Source organism: Necator americanus, chromosome I, assembly GCF_031761385.1.
Source record: "Necator americanus strain Aroian chromosome I, whole genome shotgun sequence".
In the NCBI taxonomy this organism is placed as follows: Eukaryota; Metazoa; Nematoda; class Chromadorea; order Rhabditida; family Ancylostomatidae; genus Necator; species Necator americanus.
The window spans coordinates 518,504-540,614 of record NC_087371.1 but is presented as its reverse complement, the minus strand read 5'-3'; the positions used below and the strand labels follow the sequence as shown (position 1 = coordinate 540,614).

At 40.4% G+C, this 22,111-nt stretch overlaps 1 protein-coding gene across 3 annotated transcripts in view; it reads right to left on the bottom strand.

The window, feature by feature from the left end:
- Positions 1-19,658, bottom strand: part of RB195_004063 (uncharacterized protein) — a gene marked incomplete at both ends in the record, with an annotated part of 32,315 nt that extends 12,657 nt beyond the window's left edge. For 2 of the 3 annotated variants that reach the window (XM_064178396.1, XM_064178397.1), the window contains 7 exons: positions 5,878-5,955; positions 6,347-6,417; positions 7,259-7,322; positions 7,916-7,974; positions 18,241-18,323; positions 18,458-18,557; positions 19,593-19,658. In XM_064178396.1, coding sequence (XP_064033027.1) covers positions 5,878-5,955; positions 6,347-6,417; positions 7,259-7,322; positions 7,916-7,974; positions 18,241-18,323; positions 18,458-18,557; positions 19,593-19,658 — 521 coding nt within the window. Of the gene's footprint in view, positions 1-5,877; positions 5,956-6,346; positions 6,418-7,258; positions 7,323-7,915; positions 7,975-18,240; positions 18,324-18,457; positions 18,558-19,592 lie in introns of those variants that run through there. The other variant, XM_064178395.1, reaches the window with a different exon arrangement.
- Positions 19,659-22,111: the final 2,453 nt, after the last annotated feature.

The following is a 22,111-nucleotide window of genomic DNA, read 5'->3' as shown; positions in this document are numbered from 1 at the left end:
TGGCGATTCTTAAACGATAATCGACCAGAAAAATATACATAAAAACTTACTTCGGTGACACCGTCAGGTGTGGTTCGGTGACGCGTTTCTTAATGGCAAAGGAGCGATATCGTCGTTCATGTTTTATGGTTTGATCGCCCAGCAGACGAGCGCTCAAACTCCTCTTCAACTTCCTGATGGGGGACACTATGGCATCCTGAGGTGTGTTCCTACGTCTGGTGGCCAGGAACGCTTTAACTCCTTCACCAACTTGCAGCCGCTTTCTCGATGTATGTTCTCTGATGAACGTGGCTGACGACGGTTCCTGGACAGACCTTTCCTCCGACCTTTTAGTTGGTCGCCAAATTTTCGCCAAAAGCACGTCGAATGCTTTAGACTCCTTCGAACCTGCGGATCTACTCGGTTTCAGACTTTTCGTACGACGAATTCCGCTCGCTTTCCCGTTCTTCTCCTCTGCGTACGTATTGAGCAGCAACGACGATGAAGAGGACTTTGTCAGACGTGACATATCGACAGAGTGAGAAGAATAGGCCAAAACGAACAGAAGGACAGACGGCCATGTGGGAATAAGGTAACATTCTCTTAATTTAATTTCCGGAAAAAGAATAGACACATCGAGAAACGATAGCAACTCTCAAGCCCATTAGGTCTGCAATCGCACGCCAATCTACACACAGCCATGAGAGGCCGAGGCGAATTCAGAAGATATCGATAGGGGATTTCTCCTGAGAATGATGCAAAAATGAGGATACAAGTTCCATCTGTCAGGTCCTGGTTTGCGGAATAGAGTTAGGGATCTCGAATGAGTTGAAGGCAACATATCACGGAATTGACGTAGTGTGGAAAGCTGACGGGAAACATAAAGTTCAAGACGTCAGGTTGAACTGTTATTCTATTGTCAGACTCAGCAACATTTGGTTAAATTATCTGTCTAAACGTACCCGAAGGCTGGTCCCAAAATTACAATTTTATACTTTCATAAGTGGGTCCAGATAGTGTCACAGTGGTAATTCTGATGGCTACATCCCTTCTTTTTTTTTCTCCCACAACTGAACCCCTGTAATCATGCACGTGAATTAGGTTCGTGCTTAACACGTGAAAGCTACCGTAACCACATTCAAAAAAGGCGAAGAAAAAGCGTCAGCACTCCAAATTTGGAAGGGAATTGAACCTCATTCTTATCTATGGCGGTATGGGTGTAGTGAGTTGCTTCGTTGGACGGACTGAGCCGTCCGGTACTCTCGAAGCATCTGATTCCGGGATTTATGGGTGTTTCGCGATTCTGCTATGACACTTCCAAGTACGCCCTGAACCCTACCTGCTAACAAAAAAAAACCAACATAGAAAACGCTGCGTTAAAAGGAATCCGACCGATAGCAGTAGTAGGTGACCTTTAATTTTCTCTCAGCGATAAGTGAACAAAGTGGATAGCAAAGTCGTAAACTGTCGTCGTAACCCTTTGCACAAAGCACAAGACTCGGCACATTTTGTTCCGTGTTCATAAATTCTGCTTTACTACCGTAGCTTTACAGGTGTACGTCGTATATTTTGCATGGTCAAGACTAACAGAAAGTAACGTAACGTTTTTGCAGATGCCAACCGTGAGCTGATTACTAGTCAGCTGATTGTGGACATCGAGGTTGTCCAAGATATGAAGTGAACGTGACTTGCTTGCTTTTCTTTTGCAAATCACTTCATTACACTTTTATGCTATCCCTGTTTGAAATATCAAACCCAAAATGAGTAAAGTTACATACGGTACATTATTCAGGATTGGATTTTTTTAAAAGGTAATTTTTACTTGTTTTGGTGTGCTGAAAAGCAGCATTATTTTTCGGCATCCTTAATATGGGAAGCGGTATAAAATGTATACAACGATTAAAGCTTCTTCTTGGTCAAGAATTGGCAAACTCCAGATGAGGAAAAGGAATTCCTGCGAGCAAAACCAGTAGGAAATAAGAAACCACGTCGGGAACAAGAAGATCTTTATCCTTATAGTCTACGCTTATAAATTACCTAATATACGGTGAAATATTAGCTATAACTGACCTGAACACTATGTAATCATCGGTTGCAACGAATCGTAGCCAATATCGCATACGAAACTAGACTGACTCATCGTATGAGGTGTTAAGCGGATTTTATACGCTACATGTGTGAACTGAATACGAATCGACATCTCTGGACCACAGACGTACAGAAGTAGACAGACATTTCGTTCGAAAACATACGACTATAGTAGAAATTTCGTTCATTACATCGTGCCATTAAATTATGAGTTGTAAACTCATAACTCAGTTGGCACACCTCATGGCAGCTTACGATCGCCGTACTCAGAATATGATGAAGTGAGGAAGATGGAAAAGAGAAAGTAGGACATGTACGATCGTTATTTCACGACGGAATGTTGCTTTAAAGGACATGTTTAGGCTGCGTAACTGAGTATCAAAAATATTAAATTATGATTTGGACTCTTATTTGTCATTAATTGGATTTTTTTTATATATTTTTATATTGTTTTATTTTTTTTTGATTTGTTTGGTTAGGATTAGCTTTCCTCACCTATTAAGGAGCCTCAAGGAAAGCTAGTTCTAAAATGGATCGTCTAGGTAGAGGCAAAACGACCCATTTTAATTTTGTCCTCTATTTTTATTTATTTTATCTTTTGCTTTGTCATTTCCTTGTTTGCTTTCTCTCCAGACTGTACTACTTTGAAGAGTAATTATTTCTCCATTTTTCTACTCAATTAGTGAAAAAAGTAGCGGAAGAAGGTTAGTTTCAACAAATTGGGGAACAAAACAATGGATGGAATTTGAAACTAAGAGATAAAACGATACGGGGCAACGCTGATATCACTTGGAAGAGCAGTGAAAAGGAGAGAGGAAGAGGAAAACAAATGAGAGATAGTAGGAACAACGGGGTCATAAAAAAAGGAGGAAGAAAAGATGAAGAGAAAGAAGGAAAAGAGGAGCGAGGAGGAAAACAATTGAGATTTCTTAGAGATAAAGGATGAAGTGCACGGTGTTGATCGGTGTTTTTTTTTTCCTCTCAAACAAGACTGGTACCAACTTATCGACGCTGAAGGATGAAAGCTTTGGTTGGCACTAAGGCGGTTTCGAACCTCCGATCGATCGTGCAGGCACAGCCGAACCTCTTACCAACCATGCCAATAATGGAAAAATAGAGAATATAATAGAAATAGAATAACCACAGCAGTAGAAGAATAGACCAATATGATATGAGTTCCAGAGGAGAAGGAAATTGTGAAAGAGAAAGATAATGTTCAAAGAAACGTTATGGATTGAGCGAAAAAGAAAGATTTTTGAGGATGATAGTGTAAAAATGAGAAGAATAAGGAAAAAGAAACGAGTCACAGAAAGGAAGAAGAAACAGGGAAGAGGATGAAAGGATGAAAGGGACACGAGCATGTACGGAACTGTCGCATACACATATTGTAAACATATAATGTTTTAATTCTAGTCAAAAATAGAACTGTAATTCAACTAGTTCCAAGATAAAGAAGTATCGTCGGAATATTCCATATGCTAAAAAGTGCTCATTTCGTACTTTCCTACACGATTCGGAACAATGGATCTGATTTTCAGAATCCGTCTTCGCATTTTTTTTCAAGAATTTCTTACAAATAATCAGTACAATCTTACAAATCGATAACGTTCAACAATCGAGAAGAAACACCTGTGAGCTTTCATGCCGGTAAAGTGGTGGCGCAGCTCATCGAATACTTCCCCCATTCACGAATTCCCGTCTAGGCGGGTCACAGTAAATCAAAGACTGGGAAGACCGCCGTAGTCCTCAGATTCGGAGCAGTAGAAATTAGCGCTTAGGTTAACAATCGCCTAACAATGCATAGTTAATGTCTGTCATCGCAGCTGATAAGATAACTAGGTGTCTCGTGTGATCGCTTCTTTCGAAACTCCGCTTTTAAATAAAACATCATCACTAGAAACGATGGTGGGCGGCTTTGTAAATCGATGAAAGCAATCGACTGATTTGACATTAAAAGTTGTAGAAAAGAAAAAAAAGTGGTGAAGTTATAACCGCAGACATAGATGAACCAACGTATAGTTGCCAAGGAAGCACTTAGTCGGTGCATCGACCCAGAACTGTGCTTGAGGTCATTGAGGTCATGTAACCGATATTCAACGGTTGATGGGGTTATTGAGGTCAGAGGTTACTGAGATATGTTTGACTAACAACATTTCGAATATTAAATACCTCCATAAAACATTAGGTCAAAAATAGTGGGCCAACGAGGCAATAAAGAGGAGGAGGGTGAGTGGATTCTGTACGTAACGGGTTTAATCTTGAACCATATTTTAGTTGGAAATCAAACTAAGCACTTACCTCCACGTTAAAACTAATAATTTATTTAAGGAAGCATCCAGAAATGAGTGGGAATGCATGCATTTACATGCAAAAAGCTATGAATCAAAATCAATACATGACAGATCATCGCATTTAATCATCAGAGCTGACAAATGCAATGTTTTGAAAAAAAATTTTCGTGTATGGCTGACTTTTGACTCTGAATATATGTACATTATATTGTTATGTGTACAGGCTAGGAAACAAGGCATGAGTTGAGCTAAATGGTTAGGATGAGTCGGATTGTTAATAGGTCAACAATATGTCAATAGTATGTTAGGTATGCTACTAAAATTGGCGTGCAATTGCGCTTTACAAAAATAAGGGTCGATTTTTGAAAGAAGACCCGAAAAATTGGGCACCGGGCGAGTTATTATTGTGGGAGTGTTTCACCTATCTAAGGATTAGTGAAAGGAAGGAAAATAAGGTACATAAATATATCCAGAAAAGATATCGATTAGGTGAGAAGAAGTGAAAATCATAACAATTCAGGGAATTGCTCAAGTTTTTATAGGCTAGATAAGTACGGATAAATGGCACACACATGCTGTTGGGCATACAGACTAGTTATCGAACAGCTGTGGATCATCCTAACTCTTATTGGATATATGGTACGGTCAAAACGACATGAAACACTGCACAGTTGCGTAAGCGGCTGCGCTCGAAGCGGTGCGGTAGACCAAAGTGGTTAGAATCCAACGATGACCTTGCTGACGCCATTTCTCGCCGTGGTTCGAACACGAAGACATAAAGCGCATACGCAATTGCGTTCGCCGCTTCTCTCGAGGCGCTTCGGTGGAGCGTAACGGTTAGGAGCGTGGTGAAACCCTTGCTGTAGTTGGCGACGGTCCCACCTCGGTTCCAACTGCTGCCTCCACCGCGCCGTTTCGAGCGCGTAATCGTAAATCCAGCCGAACCTCCCTGCGGTTGCGCTGCACCCGCTATTAGCAAGAATAGGCGGAAGTATTGCTTTGTGATTTCTCCAGAACTAGCACGCTAGGCGGCGTAAAACCGTCAAATGACGAAAAAAGCCAGCTTTGCTTGGTCATAAACATGCTGCAGCGGCAAAGAGCGTTTTAGTACCCGTAAGACATTCAATAAAAGCAGTAATTCAAAATTGCTTTGTAAAAAGATTGATAATGACATAACGTTCTGGATCATTATCTCATCATCAATTGTTTTTTAGCGCGTCTATTTTGGAAAGAACCACTTTCTCTTCAGCGAAATTTGCTTCTTATTGAGTTTTGTTGAATAGCAGCAATGGGCCAATGATAGAATTGCGAAGTCCCGCCCACCCTCAAATCAGTAGACTTAACCATTCATTTGGGCTGCTTTACGTTAAGCCTGTAAAAACAACAAGCCTTCGCAAGCAAAACAGGCATACAAGATGAATTGTCAAGTGTACTGCTTGATGCAGTGGGTGCTGGTCTGCCATTTAATGCATCTCCGGTCTGATTATAATTGTGTTGGGCTTTCGTGGACAGTACTCACCTCAAAGACTTGTTGTCGGATGACGCATTTGACTGCAGATCTTCCTGCGGATAGCCGTCAATTGTATAACAACTCCTTCTGGAAACTGTATTCGTTTTTCGAAGTATGAAGAGGAAAAAAGATCCAGACAAAAGTACAACAACTTTTTTCTTAGTATTATGTGTGGCGGAGACAAAATAAGTGGGAACAACCATGGAAACAAAATTCGTAAATATTTTGTGGAACTATCACATGGTCGTTACCCTTCTCTCCATTCCTGATTTCAACTAAGGCTGTGCTCATCTGAATCCTATTCATCAACAACGAAAAGAGAGGAGAACGAGTCAATCAAGGATGCAAAATGTTTGGAGATTTTCACGACTGTGCTCAGGTGTTTTGTTTTTGAACTTTCCATTTATGGCCACTGTTGCTGTCTGAACGCAACAATCGCTGGAAAATCATGAAGGAAACTAAAAAGTCTCTGTCCAACCTGTTTCGCATTGTTGCAAACCACTTTCGCAATGATATTCGCGATTTCCCCTTTCCCGTCTGTGGAAGTATCTGAAAAAAGAAGACGGAATACTTTTCTTGCTCATCCGAAATGGAAACGATCAAAGGTAGCGCTTGGAAATTTTCATATTCTATTCCTTCCTGTAGTAAATATAGTACGTAAAATATTTTGTAAGTATTAGTGCGAAAATGCGAAACATTTCACAAATTCAAAGGGCAAATAAATGAGGAGCAGACCAGACCTATAAGTAGGAGCTATGCAATCCTGTGTATGTGCTTTCATTTCATAATCTTACGAGTGTAAGCAATTGCTTCGTAGGGGAAATTGATCACTCGTACGTTTTTGATACGTCTGTTTTCCGTATTTGTACGGCATGTTCCGCGTTTCGCTGCTAAACTGACAAACTACGTTACGCGATCTGATTTACTACCGAAAAGGACGTAATATTGAAAATTTCCATAAACGCTGAATTTAAAGGCACCATACTACGAAATTGACAATGTTGAGATCGGTCCACGAAAAAATAAAATAAGAATCACCCCCTTTCCATAATCTACTATCCCGTATAAGAATACTCCACCTGAAATCCGTAAATATATATAAAGAAAAGATAGCGCGATCACCCTCAATCCCTCTTAGTTGTCCTTCATCGATCGAACTTTTCTCCGAAGCACCTAACTACTAGTAACGTATGCGAGCGCAAGCTACCAGCGGATCGATCGATAGGCTTGCCGGCGCTGTCTATCGCTAGTCCACGTCGTTTTTCAGGACAACTAGGAATTGAGTCTGATCGCATTAATACTTGTGATCTACATCCGTAACTCTATTCCTCCGTGGGAAAGGTCCCGGCATCGTTTCGCGGTATGCTGCGTTTAAGGAAGGAAACTTTACCAAATTGTCATTTCTGTCTAGGAATTTCGTCGCTTCGTCATAAGATATAGAACGAGGGAGTCTTCTAAAAATACAGAAAAAATTACAGAACCTGGAAGCTTTGGGAGGTTTTCTGCCATTAGAGACATCTGCATCCAGAGTCTGGCAAAAGGATGGCGTAGCAAAATCAAAAAAAAAATACTCATAACACACACAGAGACACGTATAGTAGAGGGAAAACGACATTAAACACGGTGCGCTTGCGGCTGCGTTCGAAGCGGTGCGGTGGAGCGCAGTCGTTGAAACGACTCGAGGAGGGACCTTCGCCATTCTTCGCTGCAGTTTGTGATGGTCCCACCTCGATTTTCTCCACCGCTCCGCTTCGAGCGCAGCAGCTTACGCAACTGCACCGTACTTTGTCATTGAAGTGATTTCCTGGAGCCTGGAGTGCACGAAACACTGAATTACGTTAAAAATAATGAAAAATAAAGAAGAAACATTTGATCAAATGTGGAGGCCTGTTCGAAAACATATTTCGAACTAGGATTCCCAAAAATCACTTCAGATGCCAAACAATCAGAATGAGCTTCTACAATAGCTACAATAATAGTATGCGAAAAACCGACCAGAAATGAAATTCACCAGAAATGGATGAAAGTAGAAGCGGAACTCGCTCACCTCCGATTGGTATCGACGAATGTGAGCATCACGTATACGTCAAACCAGTTTCGTGATTTCTATAAACATCAAAGAAAGTAACCTCACAACTGAACACATAAGAAGCCTCCGGTAACGAGAGCGAAGTACGACAGGTGTCGATGAAAAGATGTTTTTATGCGGTCGCAGACAAGTGGTTGTGGATGGGTAAGGTTGCAGAAGAATGATGAGATGTCGTTAAGGAAAAGGGCAATGAACTGACGATTTCTGGACCTCTAGCCTTTTTTTAAAGACCTTCCATTATTATCTATTATCCGACGACACCATAGCAAAAAAATCTCTTGCATTTCTCTCATGACTACAGATATTCTGGACGATTATTACTTGTAAGGAAAAAGGAAGATGGAAGTCATGCACAACAACGCGAACGCTAGATAAACTCTGTCCATACAGCAACTCTGTCCAACTCGTAGATTTCGGACCAGCAAAATAGGATTAGGAGATCTTGATGGATTTCATTTTGACAGCACAGATTCTGTCGACTAGGAATTCACGAAACAATTTCCATTTCAAACAATTTTCAATGGTTCACAAAAACGTAAGACGCATTATCAAACGGTAATGCGGCTAGGGAAGTAGGATGGAATCACAGGCTGAATGTTTTTTCAGTGAAAAATTGTTTTGCAAACAAACATTTCCTGTTATTTTCGGACTCGTAACGCTTCATGCGCTGAAGATAAAAGTGAAGTTGCAGATCTCCCTTATCTGTTTTCGGATGCATTCGGTCCTTTTAAGTCAGTTATTGTACCGTGATGTCTCCTATTAAAGGGAGCGTATGACGATTTTAACGTGATGCGGATTCCACAGCGAAAGCGTAGAGTTCGGGTAGTGGATTGTGAATTCCAACGTGCTTTCGCTCATCGTTCCCTAATCATCGTAAAAAAAAAGAAAAATGGCATGGAGGACGACATTTTTCACGACAGATTTCAGTTGCAATACGTCACGCACGCGCCGCATCCAAGTGCAAGCGGTCTAAGATCAATGAAGTTTTCTCGTCAGTCTATTCAAGTGAAACGAATGAATAGGCTGCTGAGACTACCGAAACGTATACATAGGAGCGCGTCCTAACGACACTCGTAGGAACTAAGGTGGTTCCAAGCCGTTTTTTTTGGCAACAGTCAAGAAAAATGAGCGGAACCACGCTGGGTTCCGCAATCTATTATCAAACTTGGCACTTTCGCTGTGAGTTTCGCACCTCGTCAAAACCGTCACAGGCCTTTAAGGACTGAATATCATGAAACTGACGAAGTTGGTGTCTCTGAGCGAGTATAGAGTTTGGGGTGGAGAATGTGAGTGTGAGCGCGGCCACGTTCTTGAATAGGCTGCTAGGGAAGTTTCATCCATCTTCGGCACCTCACGGATGTTGTGCGTGTACAAGAGTGGCACACCTCAATGTACCTTCTAGGAACTAACGTCGTTTCCTACGCCGTTTTTCAGGCCGACTAGGGTGAATTATTTAATTATGGTCATACTCGCGATCTCCAACCCGAATCCTATCTTAATTATCTCGGTTGTTACGAACCGTAGTAGTTTATGCTCATTTGAATTTTGAAAATGAATTTGATTTGCTCATCTCAACTTAATTTGATTTCAGAAAGTTTTTTTTTGGTCTCACTTACTACAGGAAAATTCCATGAATAGCCAGTGTCCAATAGATTCGCTCGAGGATTTGATAACTCACCCTGACACACTCACGTTTTTATTCGATTTTATTTTTATGCGGTCGCGGAAAAAAGTTTAGCACTTTTTTTGAGCTTTTGCTTTCACTTTTCGTTTTCTTTTGGTCAAATCTAACACTTATCCTTGGAAGTAATGTAACAAATGGATTTCCATTCAAAAAACGGTTATATGGTCTTCTAAAAAAACAGTTTTTTCAGCAAATAAACGACGTTGGACGATCCTGGGAGACACACGGAAGTTCTTGAAAATTTAGCCAGATCCTTTTGAACATTGACTGGTGTGAATCTTGCTATCAATTCTTTCAGTGGTTTTTCTTTGGTCAACCGTTTCCAGATATTTCTTCGATAACTGTCTATGTGACAAATTCTAGTAACTTTGACAACTAGTCAGTGCTTGGATGTACATCAAGGGAACTCTTTTCTTTTTTGATCCCGAGAAAACGGCTTTGATTATTAGCTCTTGTATATTTAGAACAACTTTGTGCTTTTCATCCATAACTTAAGCGAAGAAATTTTTCAAGAAAATGGAGAAAGTGATAAAAGAGCGGCAAGAGAAGGCAAATAAAAGAAGAACTGAAAACTGCTAAACGTTTGTCCGTGCCCTTCTCAAGAAATCAAAAAACTGCAAAATTTCTTTCTATTCTATTTTATTTGTTTCTGCTATTTTCATTTTTGAAACGAAAATCCATTTGCTACATAATCTTTGAACATATGTATGAGATTTGACTCAAAGAAAACGAAAAGTGAAAGGAATAGAAAAAAGAAAAAAAAAATTTAAACTTTTGTCCGCCATCCCATGTTCCTCGGAACCGCTGGTAATGTTGCATCGAATTTCATGAGAACGGGTATTTTTCTCAGGAAATTTCGTAAATTTAGAAGTTGAATTCTTGACCTTAGTAGGTGGATGATGCAACAATAAACACGCCATGGAGCGATATGTTGTGAGTTTATACTAGACGAAAATTGATGAACAGAGATCGTTTTTGGTGCCTGACGTAGGCCAGGTGGGCTATCAACTTTTCAGCGTTCTCGAATGGAAATCCCGGAAGTTCAAAGGACTCTAATTTCATATAATAGTGTCAAAAAGCGAAGAATGATTGATTACGAAAAATCTACCAAGCACCATTAATGGAGAAGCAGTTCTGGTTGAGGGATGCTCGCTGGACGAGGAGAAAGACTGGAACAAACTAGCCGCTTGCGTGTGTTGAATGCGTAGATGTGGAGCCATGATATCAGGCTTGTTTCCAAATACGCCGCACTTTTATTCGCTCAGTTTTACGCTATGCGAATAAGTGACGTTAACCGATTAACGGTTCTCTTAGTACACGCTCCAGCCGCGATGATCATGGAGGATGGATGGAGCAGACAAAATAGAGGATCCCTGCTGACATTCGCAAGCAAAGTGGCAAGTTATCAGTGGAATTTGGAGATTTGTCGGTTGTCTAAAGGTTCAGCGTTTCTGGCTTCTGGAAGAGAAATTCTTTTAGTAAGTATTTCAACCAGAAATTCAGCTGTTCGTCGCTCCAAAAATTTTTATTTGCAGCGAAAGGGTAGATATATTGGGAACAAAGTTGTTTATTTTTAATTTCCCGTGTTACCTAGCAGTTTTCATACGGTTTTTGAGCCGTTTGCGGGTAGAAACGAGGAAGAGCGACTGCCTCACCGAGGAAATCAAAGATTTTAAGGCTGTATAAAGATAGATGTCGCATATAACCATTTCTTAAACGATTATGTACAAGAATGTGATCTGAGAAAGTGAAATCCAAGAATGTGATCTGAGAAAATCTGAGTCGGTGAAATGGACTCGAACTACGTAGAAAGTACAAGAGAACTCAACAAAAGATCAAAAAAGTGAAGTGATTGCTGGAGACGTAGATCTCAAGGCCAGATCGACCGGTGGACGAGTAGAACGCGCTCCGTTCAGAATGACGGGTTCTTAAAAGGTGCAGACTCATGTCCAGACTGCAGAGCAGGTTTTGGTAAGAGGATCAAGCTTTGCGAACTTCAAAATCGAAGAAAATAAAGGAAGTGAGGATGGATCTCGAGCTAGGTTTAGCTGGAAATGGGAACCGCTGGTCGCGCATTGAGATCGCCAAATGAGGGTCGAGATAGTCCAGCGGAGTCCTACATATCCTTGACCTCGCTCAAAATCATCTCCGTCAGGAGGCGGGATCAGAAATGAAATCGGCGAACACACAGTTCTACTGGTAATCAGACAATTTGTAAATCAAAGAATGCGAAGAGAACTTGCACGAAAATGAATGTGGGCCTTGTGGAGGGTGGCGCTGTCGCTGTAGTGAAGAAAAGTTCTGGAAAATATAGAGCAACGACCAAATCCGAGCAAAAAATAACGCAGAGAAGTTTCTAGAAGAGGTTCCTGGCATAATAGAGGGCGATCCTCAGTTGAAGTAATTACTGGGCGCTGTGACGTCATCGCGATCTTGATAACCACACAAAAGACGTCATTACAGTCATCGAAGCTACTACTAGTTTCAATCGCATTTCAACCCAGCAAACTGTCCGACATTCTGGGAATACTGTACCGTTTTAGTCTTAGAATAAGACGCTTTTGATGAAAAAGGGAGAGAACATTCTCTGCTACCGTAACCATCTGGAAGAAGCATCGCAACACAACAACTCTCCCTGTAGAAGACAAGAAAAGATTTGTGTTCAAGGTTGTAGATAAAGATCGAACTCAAACAGGTATTCACTCACACACCAGTCACACCAGTTTTAAAGGGACATTTCTGCAAAGTCAACAGTAGGTTAATGGATAATGTGTAGCACTGCTACGCGAAACAATTTTGACAACAGTTATCTGTGGAAAAAGATACACAACTGATCCAGATAACGACAGAATTAGAAAAAGTACAAGATCCTAAAGGGGTGAGCTCGTAGCTCATTTGTGAAAAGAACTAAATTACCTCTTCGCCTCTCGTTACGAAATGGAAATTAATCACTTCATTTTGTGGACGATTTTACGAAAAAAAAAACCAGTTCACTAGATAGTAACACTATGAGGGCGGAGAGCCTCAGAAAGCTCAAAATGAACTCAAAGTGCCCCTGCCTACCATGTTGCAAAACTATGCAAAAATCAAAGCAACGTCAACAGCAATGATGCGAAGAACAGCATCGTGGAAGCGATACCATCTTTGAGATTTTTATCCGAATTGTCGCCGGACTTTAGCAGGATTTGTAAGCGTACGCAAAATTGCACTTAACTTCCGGTTATTCACGAGTTCTATAGGACTGTAGTGAACAACTTGAGAGATGGACAACCTCAAAATGCATGTAGGGGCACATTTGTCTCGAACTGTAATATTTCCAAGAGACTAGTGCCAGGAAATAAAATTTCAAAAACTAGGGCATATATATGGTGCAAAACTACGTATCTTGTTTTCCACTTCTGTAACTTCACCCAGGAGTGAGGAGGTGGGGCAACTAACGTTGCTGGAACTCGGAACTCTCTGCGGTTTTTCCTTTGAAGATTTTTTTGAAACAGTAGTACCTGCTTTGTAAGAATCCATGTATCTTTATGAAAATACGAAGTTAAATTGGCTACAGCAACCACTCGAAAAACAGCTGTATCGGTAAGAAATAAAGAAGCAGCCGACACGGCATAAGTTGTTGTAATTTTAAACGTTCAGATTTCAACGAAATCCCGTAACCTGTTTAATTTTTTCCACCTTTCTCACCAACTCGGAACGCCCACACAATGGAATGCCGCAAAGCAGTAGGAGGTCGGTAAAAAATGAGATTACATTTTCATGATAGAGAGAAACGCAATGGTAGGAAGGCGACCCTTATCCAGCTTATCCTGAGTAGAAGGTTGTCCCTGACACATCTATCGAGGAACCTGAACTTCAGACTGAGCTGACGTCAAATTCAATATTCCTTCGTTTGGTGTATTAGATGCTTTAGAAAAGTATATATAAAAATAGCTAAGCAGAATAACATGAGAACGGTGCGAATTGATCGGATAACTTTGGGAACTGACTGAAAACTGTGCTATCAGAACAACACTCAGTCAGACAAATCCGAAGATCTGCGGGTCTTTCTGCAATCGTTTGACGTTTAATTCACAATATATGCTGGAGTGATAAGAGTGTTTACGCAAGGAGCACTAGCAAAGTACCGATATTCTGGATTTCCCCTCAAAACCGGACTATAAACGACTGGAACGTGTGTTTGGCGATTATCAGTAATCCGAGGACTAATAACCATCCAGAGTATTAGTGACAATCTTTGAACCGTTCGTGTCCGTCGCTAACTTTTCCTGCGGAAGATAGGAGATATTCAGTGATATGGAAACAGAACAACACTTTCAGGAATCTGAAGAGGAGAAATACACAAACGTCAAGCACCAAAACAAAATAAAAGTTCCACATGACAGCTTGTGAGGCAAAGCCTGTAGAGCAACATAGAGAATACTCAGGTTCAAGAAGAAAAGAATAGAATTTGGTTGAAAAATGTTCTCGACTGAAATCTGAACTGTTGGTCTTTGTGTTCGTGTTCGTCTGGCCTAATAACGCAACCAACAAAAAAAAAAGTCGAACTTGAAGAGAAGGAATAAATCGAAAATAACGCGAGGAACAGTGGATTTTGAGAGTCCCTTTGCGAGAGATGTCTCAAAGAAGTTGACCGTTTCCACATGAATGACTCAATGTTTGCGCTCAAGGAGCGGGCCGGAACGAAGAAAAACGATCCGGTCCACGATGGTTTTCCGGAATGCAACGAAGCTAAAAGATCCATAGGAATGATTGTAATCAAATCTTCTTGCAGTTTGAGGAGGAAGGCAGAACAAAAAACAAATATCAAGAAATATAGAGTTCTACGAATATCACAAGAGGTACTTGATACAACAAAGGAACCGAGTGATTATGAGTTCCTGCAAGTTTGAATGAGTGGATTGGGGTTGAGTTACTGGAAATTTATCGAATGAGCGAACGAACAAACGAATAGAGGGACGAGTAGAGGAATGAAATGTTGCGAATCCAAATGCAGGAAAACATTTCGAAGTGAAGCTAACCAAACCGGATTTGCTACGTCTTGATGGCTAGCCGAGAAAAAAATAGAGTGATTGGTGTTCGTGTGTGAGAAAAAAAAGAGCAACCGGCTAGCTGTGCGCTGATCCAGCACAAGAGAGAAGTGAATGAAACGGTGCTGCTTCGCTCATTCATTCATGAAACCATTCATTCGTTAATTCATCATTGGAACTGGAGCGAGCTTCAGCACAAAAAGAAAAGTCGATGACATGCAAAAGTAATTTGTATTACGTAGATATGTATCCGATGGAGTGGCCATGCTGCAGGAAATGACCACGTCTATTTCCATCTGATCAAGAAATTGACTTCTTTGTTCTTTCTGACTTCTTCATTGTTTTCTTGTTGTTCCCGCTCGGTCTTACTATTTTTACGACTTCATCGAGGCGTTGTGTACCTCGGGAGCGAACGCTGAAGTATCCGAACGTCAGCGAAATCACATATTTCCCCATGTTCAGTCCCAGCACCTTTCTTCCCTGTTTAAGTTTTTAATTTGGAAACTGTCTCTCATTTTCTGCAAGTACAACAGCACTTGTAGTACAACAGTAGTACAATATCACCACTTTGGTGCGTCATGGTCTCATCTCTGGATCAGATACGGACGCTCAGAGCGTCTCCTGGAATTAACGATTTTTTTTCGTTGTTTAATCAAGTAAAAGTGGGATAACAGTGAAACAAAAAAGTGTGATAAATAAAGAATTAAAGTTGAAATTACATATAACTATCCAAAAAAGTGGTTTCCAATTAGAGAGGCAATTGGGAACGTTTCTAAAGGTCAATTTATTGCAACTACTTTCGATTTTTTTTTTTGCCTGCATAGGTCGCATTCATTTCTTTTCAGCTGCCAGTTGTTACACCGCAGACAAAAGCTGCTGATTTTACGTGCAAAAGATCTCACAACTCTTTCAGCAACAAAAAACCATAGTTTTGGAACCGAAACGTACTTACCGAAGTGGATAGAGTTTTTTTTTTTTTGAGCTCGCCACAACTCAGAGTGAGTCAGTCTTGTATGCTTTCGGAAAAATTCTTTTCTGGTCACAATTACTTTTTAGTAGTTATTTTAGAGACAGCATTTTTTCTACATATTTACGAGCTTGATAGGCCGAACTAGGGGAGAGTCGATGCGCGCAAAAGAAGGGCTGACCTTTTGGGTGTGATTAAGAGATAAAGACAGGTTTATACCTTTTTCTAGAGATCTGCATCGACGAATGTGATGAGGAGGGAAGCATCGGAAACATCTGCGAATGTCACAAAATAAAACTACGGTTAGAAAATGAGTAAAGCCGTGATTACAAGTGGTCTCCGAGTTTAAAATGCGAACCAGAAAACATCGCCGCTGTCTAGGAGGCTCCGACAAAAGAAAAAACCGAGGTTGTGGATAGATATGTATTGAGGAAGCTTGAACACGTACAAAACAAATATTCATTCCAGAAACTGTTCAGGCGAGGAAGACATTCTAGAGAGCGGAAGGATTAAGCGTAACAGAACTTGGAATAAAAAGGAAGCAGAGACAGTTCAGCGATTAGGAAGCTTTGTAGATTCGACTGCGTTGTAATGCCTTACTGTCTGCTATTTCTTCTCCTGTGTTTTTGAGAGACTTCTAGCTTCAAAAATCCAGAACATTTCCGTGTTTCTCGTTTTGATAATCGTAAAACCGAAGAGACTATGCCGAATTAATTCCATAATTCCATGCAGAAAAGTTTAATAGAGATTAACGACGATTACTTCGCAAAATATTCGAACAAAGATGGTGAGATCACAGAAAATAAAAACAAGAACACGGTAGATAGCTGAGTGACTTTCGAGGAGTGATGAACTTCCTGGAGATTCAGCAAAACATCTTACAGGGTCTGCTTCAGTGCGATTAATTTTATATCCAATGTCGTGTAAAACAACCACTGCTTCATGAATATTTTGCTAAAGGTGAGAATAAATCCGTCTTAGGTGTAATACTTTCGTGGCAAACCGAGGATTTTCATTTGGAGAGCGAGACGAGATTCAGCGATTCGATAAACCGGGACAAAAATCGAAAAAGCTCGTGAAAACTGCGCGAAATTCGCGAAACTTTCGACAGCAGACTGCACCCGCCGCTCAGTCACCGCAACCTAATATTTCCAGCATTTTGCTGTGTTCTGCTAAGATTTTAATGAAAGAAGGGGAAGAGAAAAAAGTAAAAAGTAGCAAAACTCTTTCACGACGTTACAGCCGATGTGAAAGTTTCCATCTTTCTTCTTTTTTATTACACAGTATAGTTGTTCTCGTGGTTTCTTTCCCGTCTAACTCCCTGAAGGAAATCACTTGAATTCACTCGAATCATTTTTATTCTGACCATAAAACATCACGTAGATTTGAGTGGATTAAGAGAAACTCTCTTTTCTCTGTCTGCAACTGTTGAAAATATTTTGTTGGCTGTTTCCAAAAATAATTAGTGAACTTTAGATCCTTTCCAGAAATTAAAAATTGGAAAACACAACCGAGGATTGCAAATGGATGGTTTTTTTTTTAAGAACAGCTTCTTCCCTATGAATATTTATAAGTATAATAGATGTAGCGGGAAATTCTCAAAGATTCACAAAATTAACTTAAAGCCAACACGTGAAGGCCGCAATTGACCATGTTGAGATCTCTGCCGAAAACGGCGGAGATTCTGAGGACGGAAAATGTCCTTGTTGATCGGATTTTCCAACGGGACACCTAGCAACAACCTGTGTGAGAGCAGACATACGCACCGCCTCTTCCAGCGACCAGTAGCGACAGATCAACGTTGACAGGGCCAGTGATTGTTCGCTCGCTCGTAGATGCGGCGCTTATGTTAAGTGCCTCGTAAGAAAATCCAATCGAGAGGGCCATACTCCACGCCGTTTTTCAGGATGTTTAGGAGGAATCGAGTGTGATCGTGCTCATATTCGTGAGCTACACCTCAACCATATCTATTCGTGGAAATATTAATTTTGTGGTATGCTGCCTTCAATCCTAGATTCTGCAGTTGAATTCCAGCGTGACATGAATTCTATAGAAGCTCCTTAAGGAGCCTTCCTACCAGAAGAAGAAAAATCTAAAAGTTCTGGAGGCTGAAATTTTGTTTTTGAATAAGAAAAGTACTTATAAAAATACAAATAATACATAATACGATACATAATACAATAATATAATACAAATAAATCAGTAAAAATAGAAAGGAGACAATTACAGAGATCACAAGTTGTGCCTCACCTTCGAAGGTAAGGAGGAAGCGTTACTTAGCCTCAGGATGACACCGAAGAGAGAAAGAAATTAGAGAGTAGGCACGAGACGTGCACGCTCATTCTCATAAATCTTCAGTGGTTAGGACGGTGGTATGCGACGCTCGGAACTACCTACGACTACTTACGGTGGTGTCCGAAGTAATGTAGGACCTAATTCACATAGTAAGCTAGCTTGACTATACGGGGTTCTCTGGAACGATGATGATGTAAATGTGCCCTTGTGTATGTACAAAATCGGATTACATTGCGTATACGTATATGTGAAACAGCTCACGAAACAGAGTTCCAAAGAACATTTCTGCAAAATTCATGAAACTCACCGAGAAGAATTCACTTCTGGCAGACGTTACGAGAGAGAAGGCAGCAAAGAACGACTGTGAGGACAACGAAAACAGCAACGACCCTGTAAAACTCTCTCTTTCTCTCTCGCAATTTGCTGAGAAGTGTCGATCAGCGAAGAACAGTTGTTCACTGCACTACATTAGTTGAACGCATTCGTAGTAAAGGGGTCCAGCCAGCATAAAAAGTATTACTTACACTCTAGCGGCTCCAGCGCAAACGGCACCAGGGAAAGGCGACAAGCTTCATGGATGAGTAATTCGAATTCGAAAAAGCCGAACTCGTTGGGAAAGTATTTCTGTTAAATACTATCCGTATTTTCAATTAATACTGAGAATGGCTAGAAAATCGATCCCGGGTACAGATCTATTTCTGGTTGTGTCCTCTGTTGTAGCTCTACTTGGTCTGTACTTTTATATTTTCCTATCGAAATGCGTAGATTTGTGCTTTTAACAAAAATTCAATTACAATTACAACTAATAATAGTAATTTGTGAATTATATAGTTAGCCAGGAAGGTAACTTGCAGGCATGAATCTATAATTCACTTGTTGTTTAGCTACTATGTATACACAGATCTTCCTGATGCTTTAACTGCTTCCTACTTCAGGAACTCTTTTCAAAAATTAAAAAGCAGATAAATTTTCTAGTAAGTTTCTATAGCAGAACTTTCACCTGAGTCCTGAGAGGAATGATGTTTTAAAGATTTCGAAAGTGAAAGGATTTGCGGTTTGCGCTGCGCCGAACGCGCCACTGTTAACGTGGCGAAGGTGGGAATCGCTTCGAATGAAAGTGTCGAAGATTTTAAGTGGCTACTTCCAAGAATGGAAGTCACGACTGAACAAAAATGAAGAATTTGACGGATATTTAGCTGGCAGAGACTAGCAACAAGCAAAGGATTTGACAATTTAAACTAGAAGTTGAAATCTTCGCTCCCAAGACTAAAAACTGAAAAATGAGAACCAATAAAATAAAAAAAAATTAAAAAAGCATAAAAAAAAAACGAGAGAAACAAAACTGGATGCATTTCCTTCCTACTAGCAAACAAACCCGGAGAGTATACTTTAGATAATTAGGCAGGGTTATCAAAGTGAATATGGTGACATGTAAAAATCTAAATTTTTCCAAAGGAAGAAAACCTATGGATTTGTAGATTTTCAAAAACTCTTAGCTACAGCGAAAATTCGGGAAATTTCAGCTCAGACAACACCAGAGAGGAAATTGAGATAGACAGACACATCAATCGTATCCCATCAGAAAAAATCCTATCAATTTTATCAAAATTCAACAGCAAAAAAAACAGCAAAAGAGGCGCCGAAAGTCTGGCACTGAACCAGAGCAGCTGCCCAGACAGCTGACTGAAGACGTTGTCGACCAAAAATCAGATCTTTTGGTGTCATCGCTAAATCTTAGATCGGATCCTGGACGTTGCGTCCACTTCCGCTAAGGCTGGAGAGGAGTGATCTCGCTACGAAGGAGATTGTAGAACAGCGAACCAGGAGGGAGCATAGATTCCCAGCCACTTTCATTCTCTCTCGGATAGACGACGTAAAAAGAAATGTCTTTGTTGAAATTTCTCGGAAGGATCACAAAACCATTGGGATTAGGGAATATGAGTAAGTGGTGACAAAAAAATCGTAGTTTTTAAGTGTAGATTCACACCTCAGGTTACAGGACACCATGCAATGTTTAAAAAATGTAAAGAAAGATAAAACGAGCAAGGAGTCAACTTAAATACGCCTGCGATGCTATTTTGAACAGCAATCAACTCGAGAACGATCCGCTCGCCATCACTGAGAGCGATGAAAACACTCGCTGAAGCACTTCGATTCTACAGAAATCGCCGTCACAGATAGTTCGGATATCAAATTGATCCGGTGCGACGACGCTGTTTCGACGGAATTTTCGCGTAAAGTGCTTAGGCGAAGCCTTGGTCCGATCCCGATACCAATCACCGGAGAATTGAGAATCGTTCTTTTAGCGCACGCACCATTTTTTTCTCAGCGCCTTAGTGACCTGATATTGTGAGAAGTAACGCATGAGGATGTTGTACCACAACAAAGAATTTTCTGGAAAAAATATAATAATATAGGAGAATGGAAGATGTTCTTAGTGCAGCTACCTGGAGCATGATACACCTTTCGTAAGTCGCATGGGAGTTATCATGAACACTTGAGAAAATTTTTTAGATTTATTAAAGAATCCTTGCCGGACCGGTGTTACACGTCCTTGCTCCCGTGCATTTCACATCGTTTTAAAATTCGCTCGATTCACCGCAAAGAACATCGCATTTAAACTTGTTTTGTGTTTCCAAAGTACAAATTGTCAACCTCAATTTCTCACTTAAAGTAATTTAACCAAAATATCTTGTTAAGGTAACATGACAAACTCTAAACCGGTTCAATTTTCTTTTTTTTTTCAATAATCAATTTTCTTCGGGACGAAACTGAATGTGCCTAAAACTGTGTCACTTGGTACTGACCGATGCTAGGAATCCTAAAAGATAATGATCTGGATATGGATAACTTGGCCGTTGCGCTGATGACTTTTTCTAGAAGATTCCCCTCCTAGAAATCCACTCTTTTCAACTCTCTGCAAAAAACTCATGGCTGGGACCTAAGTGATATTACCGGGACAGAGGACCGTGAGAATTCTGTAACCTATTCGAAATGCTATTATTTGGACAAAGCACACTGCATGAAACTGCGATAATCCTGAGGATCCACATTTTTTCACTCTGGAATCTGACATTTTCGCCTCTTTAGGATGGCTACGCTTCGTACATGTACTGTTTTAATGTTGCAGCACAAAATTTTAGTTATGGAACTTCTAGGATATTAAGTAGCCTGGTTATTTACCAATTAATAACTTAACTTAATAGTTAACTAAACAACTAAACATTTTATGTCTATAGTGCATTAATAGTTTATTAATGCACTATAGACATAAAATTTAAAGAGATAATGATGAGCTAATTGCCACATTTTAATAAAGAGCACGAAATGGCACGAAATACTACCACCACCACCACCGGAGATTGATCTCTTGACCACGTGAACCAGCGCAGCAGCTACTGCACCATAACCGTGGTTGCTGAACATCCCCGTAGAGAAGGACCAGTAACTTCACGCGAAGGTGTTGCCACCAGTACATAATTATGAATGGAGTCCTACGATCTTCATTCGCTGACAGCCTTTTTCAAAATCCGGAGCGAAATATACATAACTGCAAATGAAGACGTGAGTTATGACCTCTTACCATGGTATGTGACCTCAGCACACTCAATCCAATCAATGATCACATCAAATCAATCTCGGGATTAACGGCACAAGGTCGAGAAACGTTTAATCTAACCCTATTTCTGCCAGCTCTCGTCTTAAACTTTATTCTTCTAGTTATCTGCCTCAGTGAAATACTTTTCTAAAAAGTGTGAATTAAGTGTCACCTAATTGGCACTTAGTTCGCAGTTTGGGGCTAACATCCAGATTTTAAGGAGATTGATACCAATCCAGCTGAAACTATATGTTCTCCAATACGCAATGTGACTATCCACAAACATTTTGTATCATCCTAATCCTGTTTACAGAGATTATCCTTCAAAACCAATTCACTACTATTCTATACTGCTCTTAGCTCTCGTCCAGTTCATTTCTTATCTGCTGTTCTCCGAGGAAGAAGTTCGAGCTTGTTTTCCTCATCTCCTGATGTCATGCATCATGTTTTTCCACCAACAGTCATATGTGTTGTGGATGGAAGCAGATTAAATACCTCACGCGCACCCACATACTAAAGAAGAATATTTATTGCTTGAATGCTTAGTTATTCTTCATTGTGTACTTTTTTTTTGCTCCAG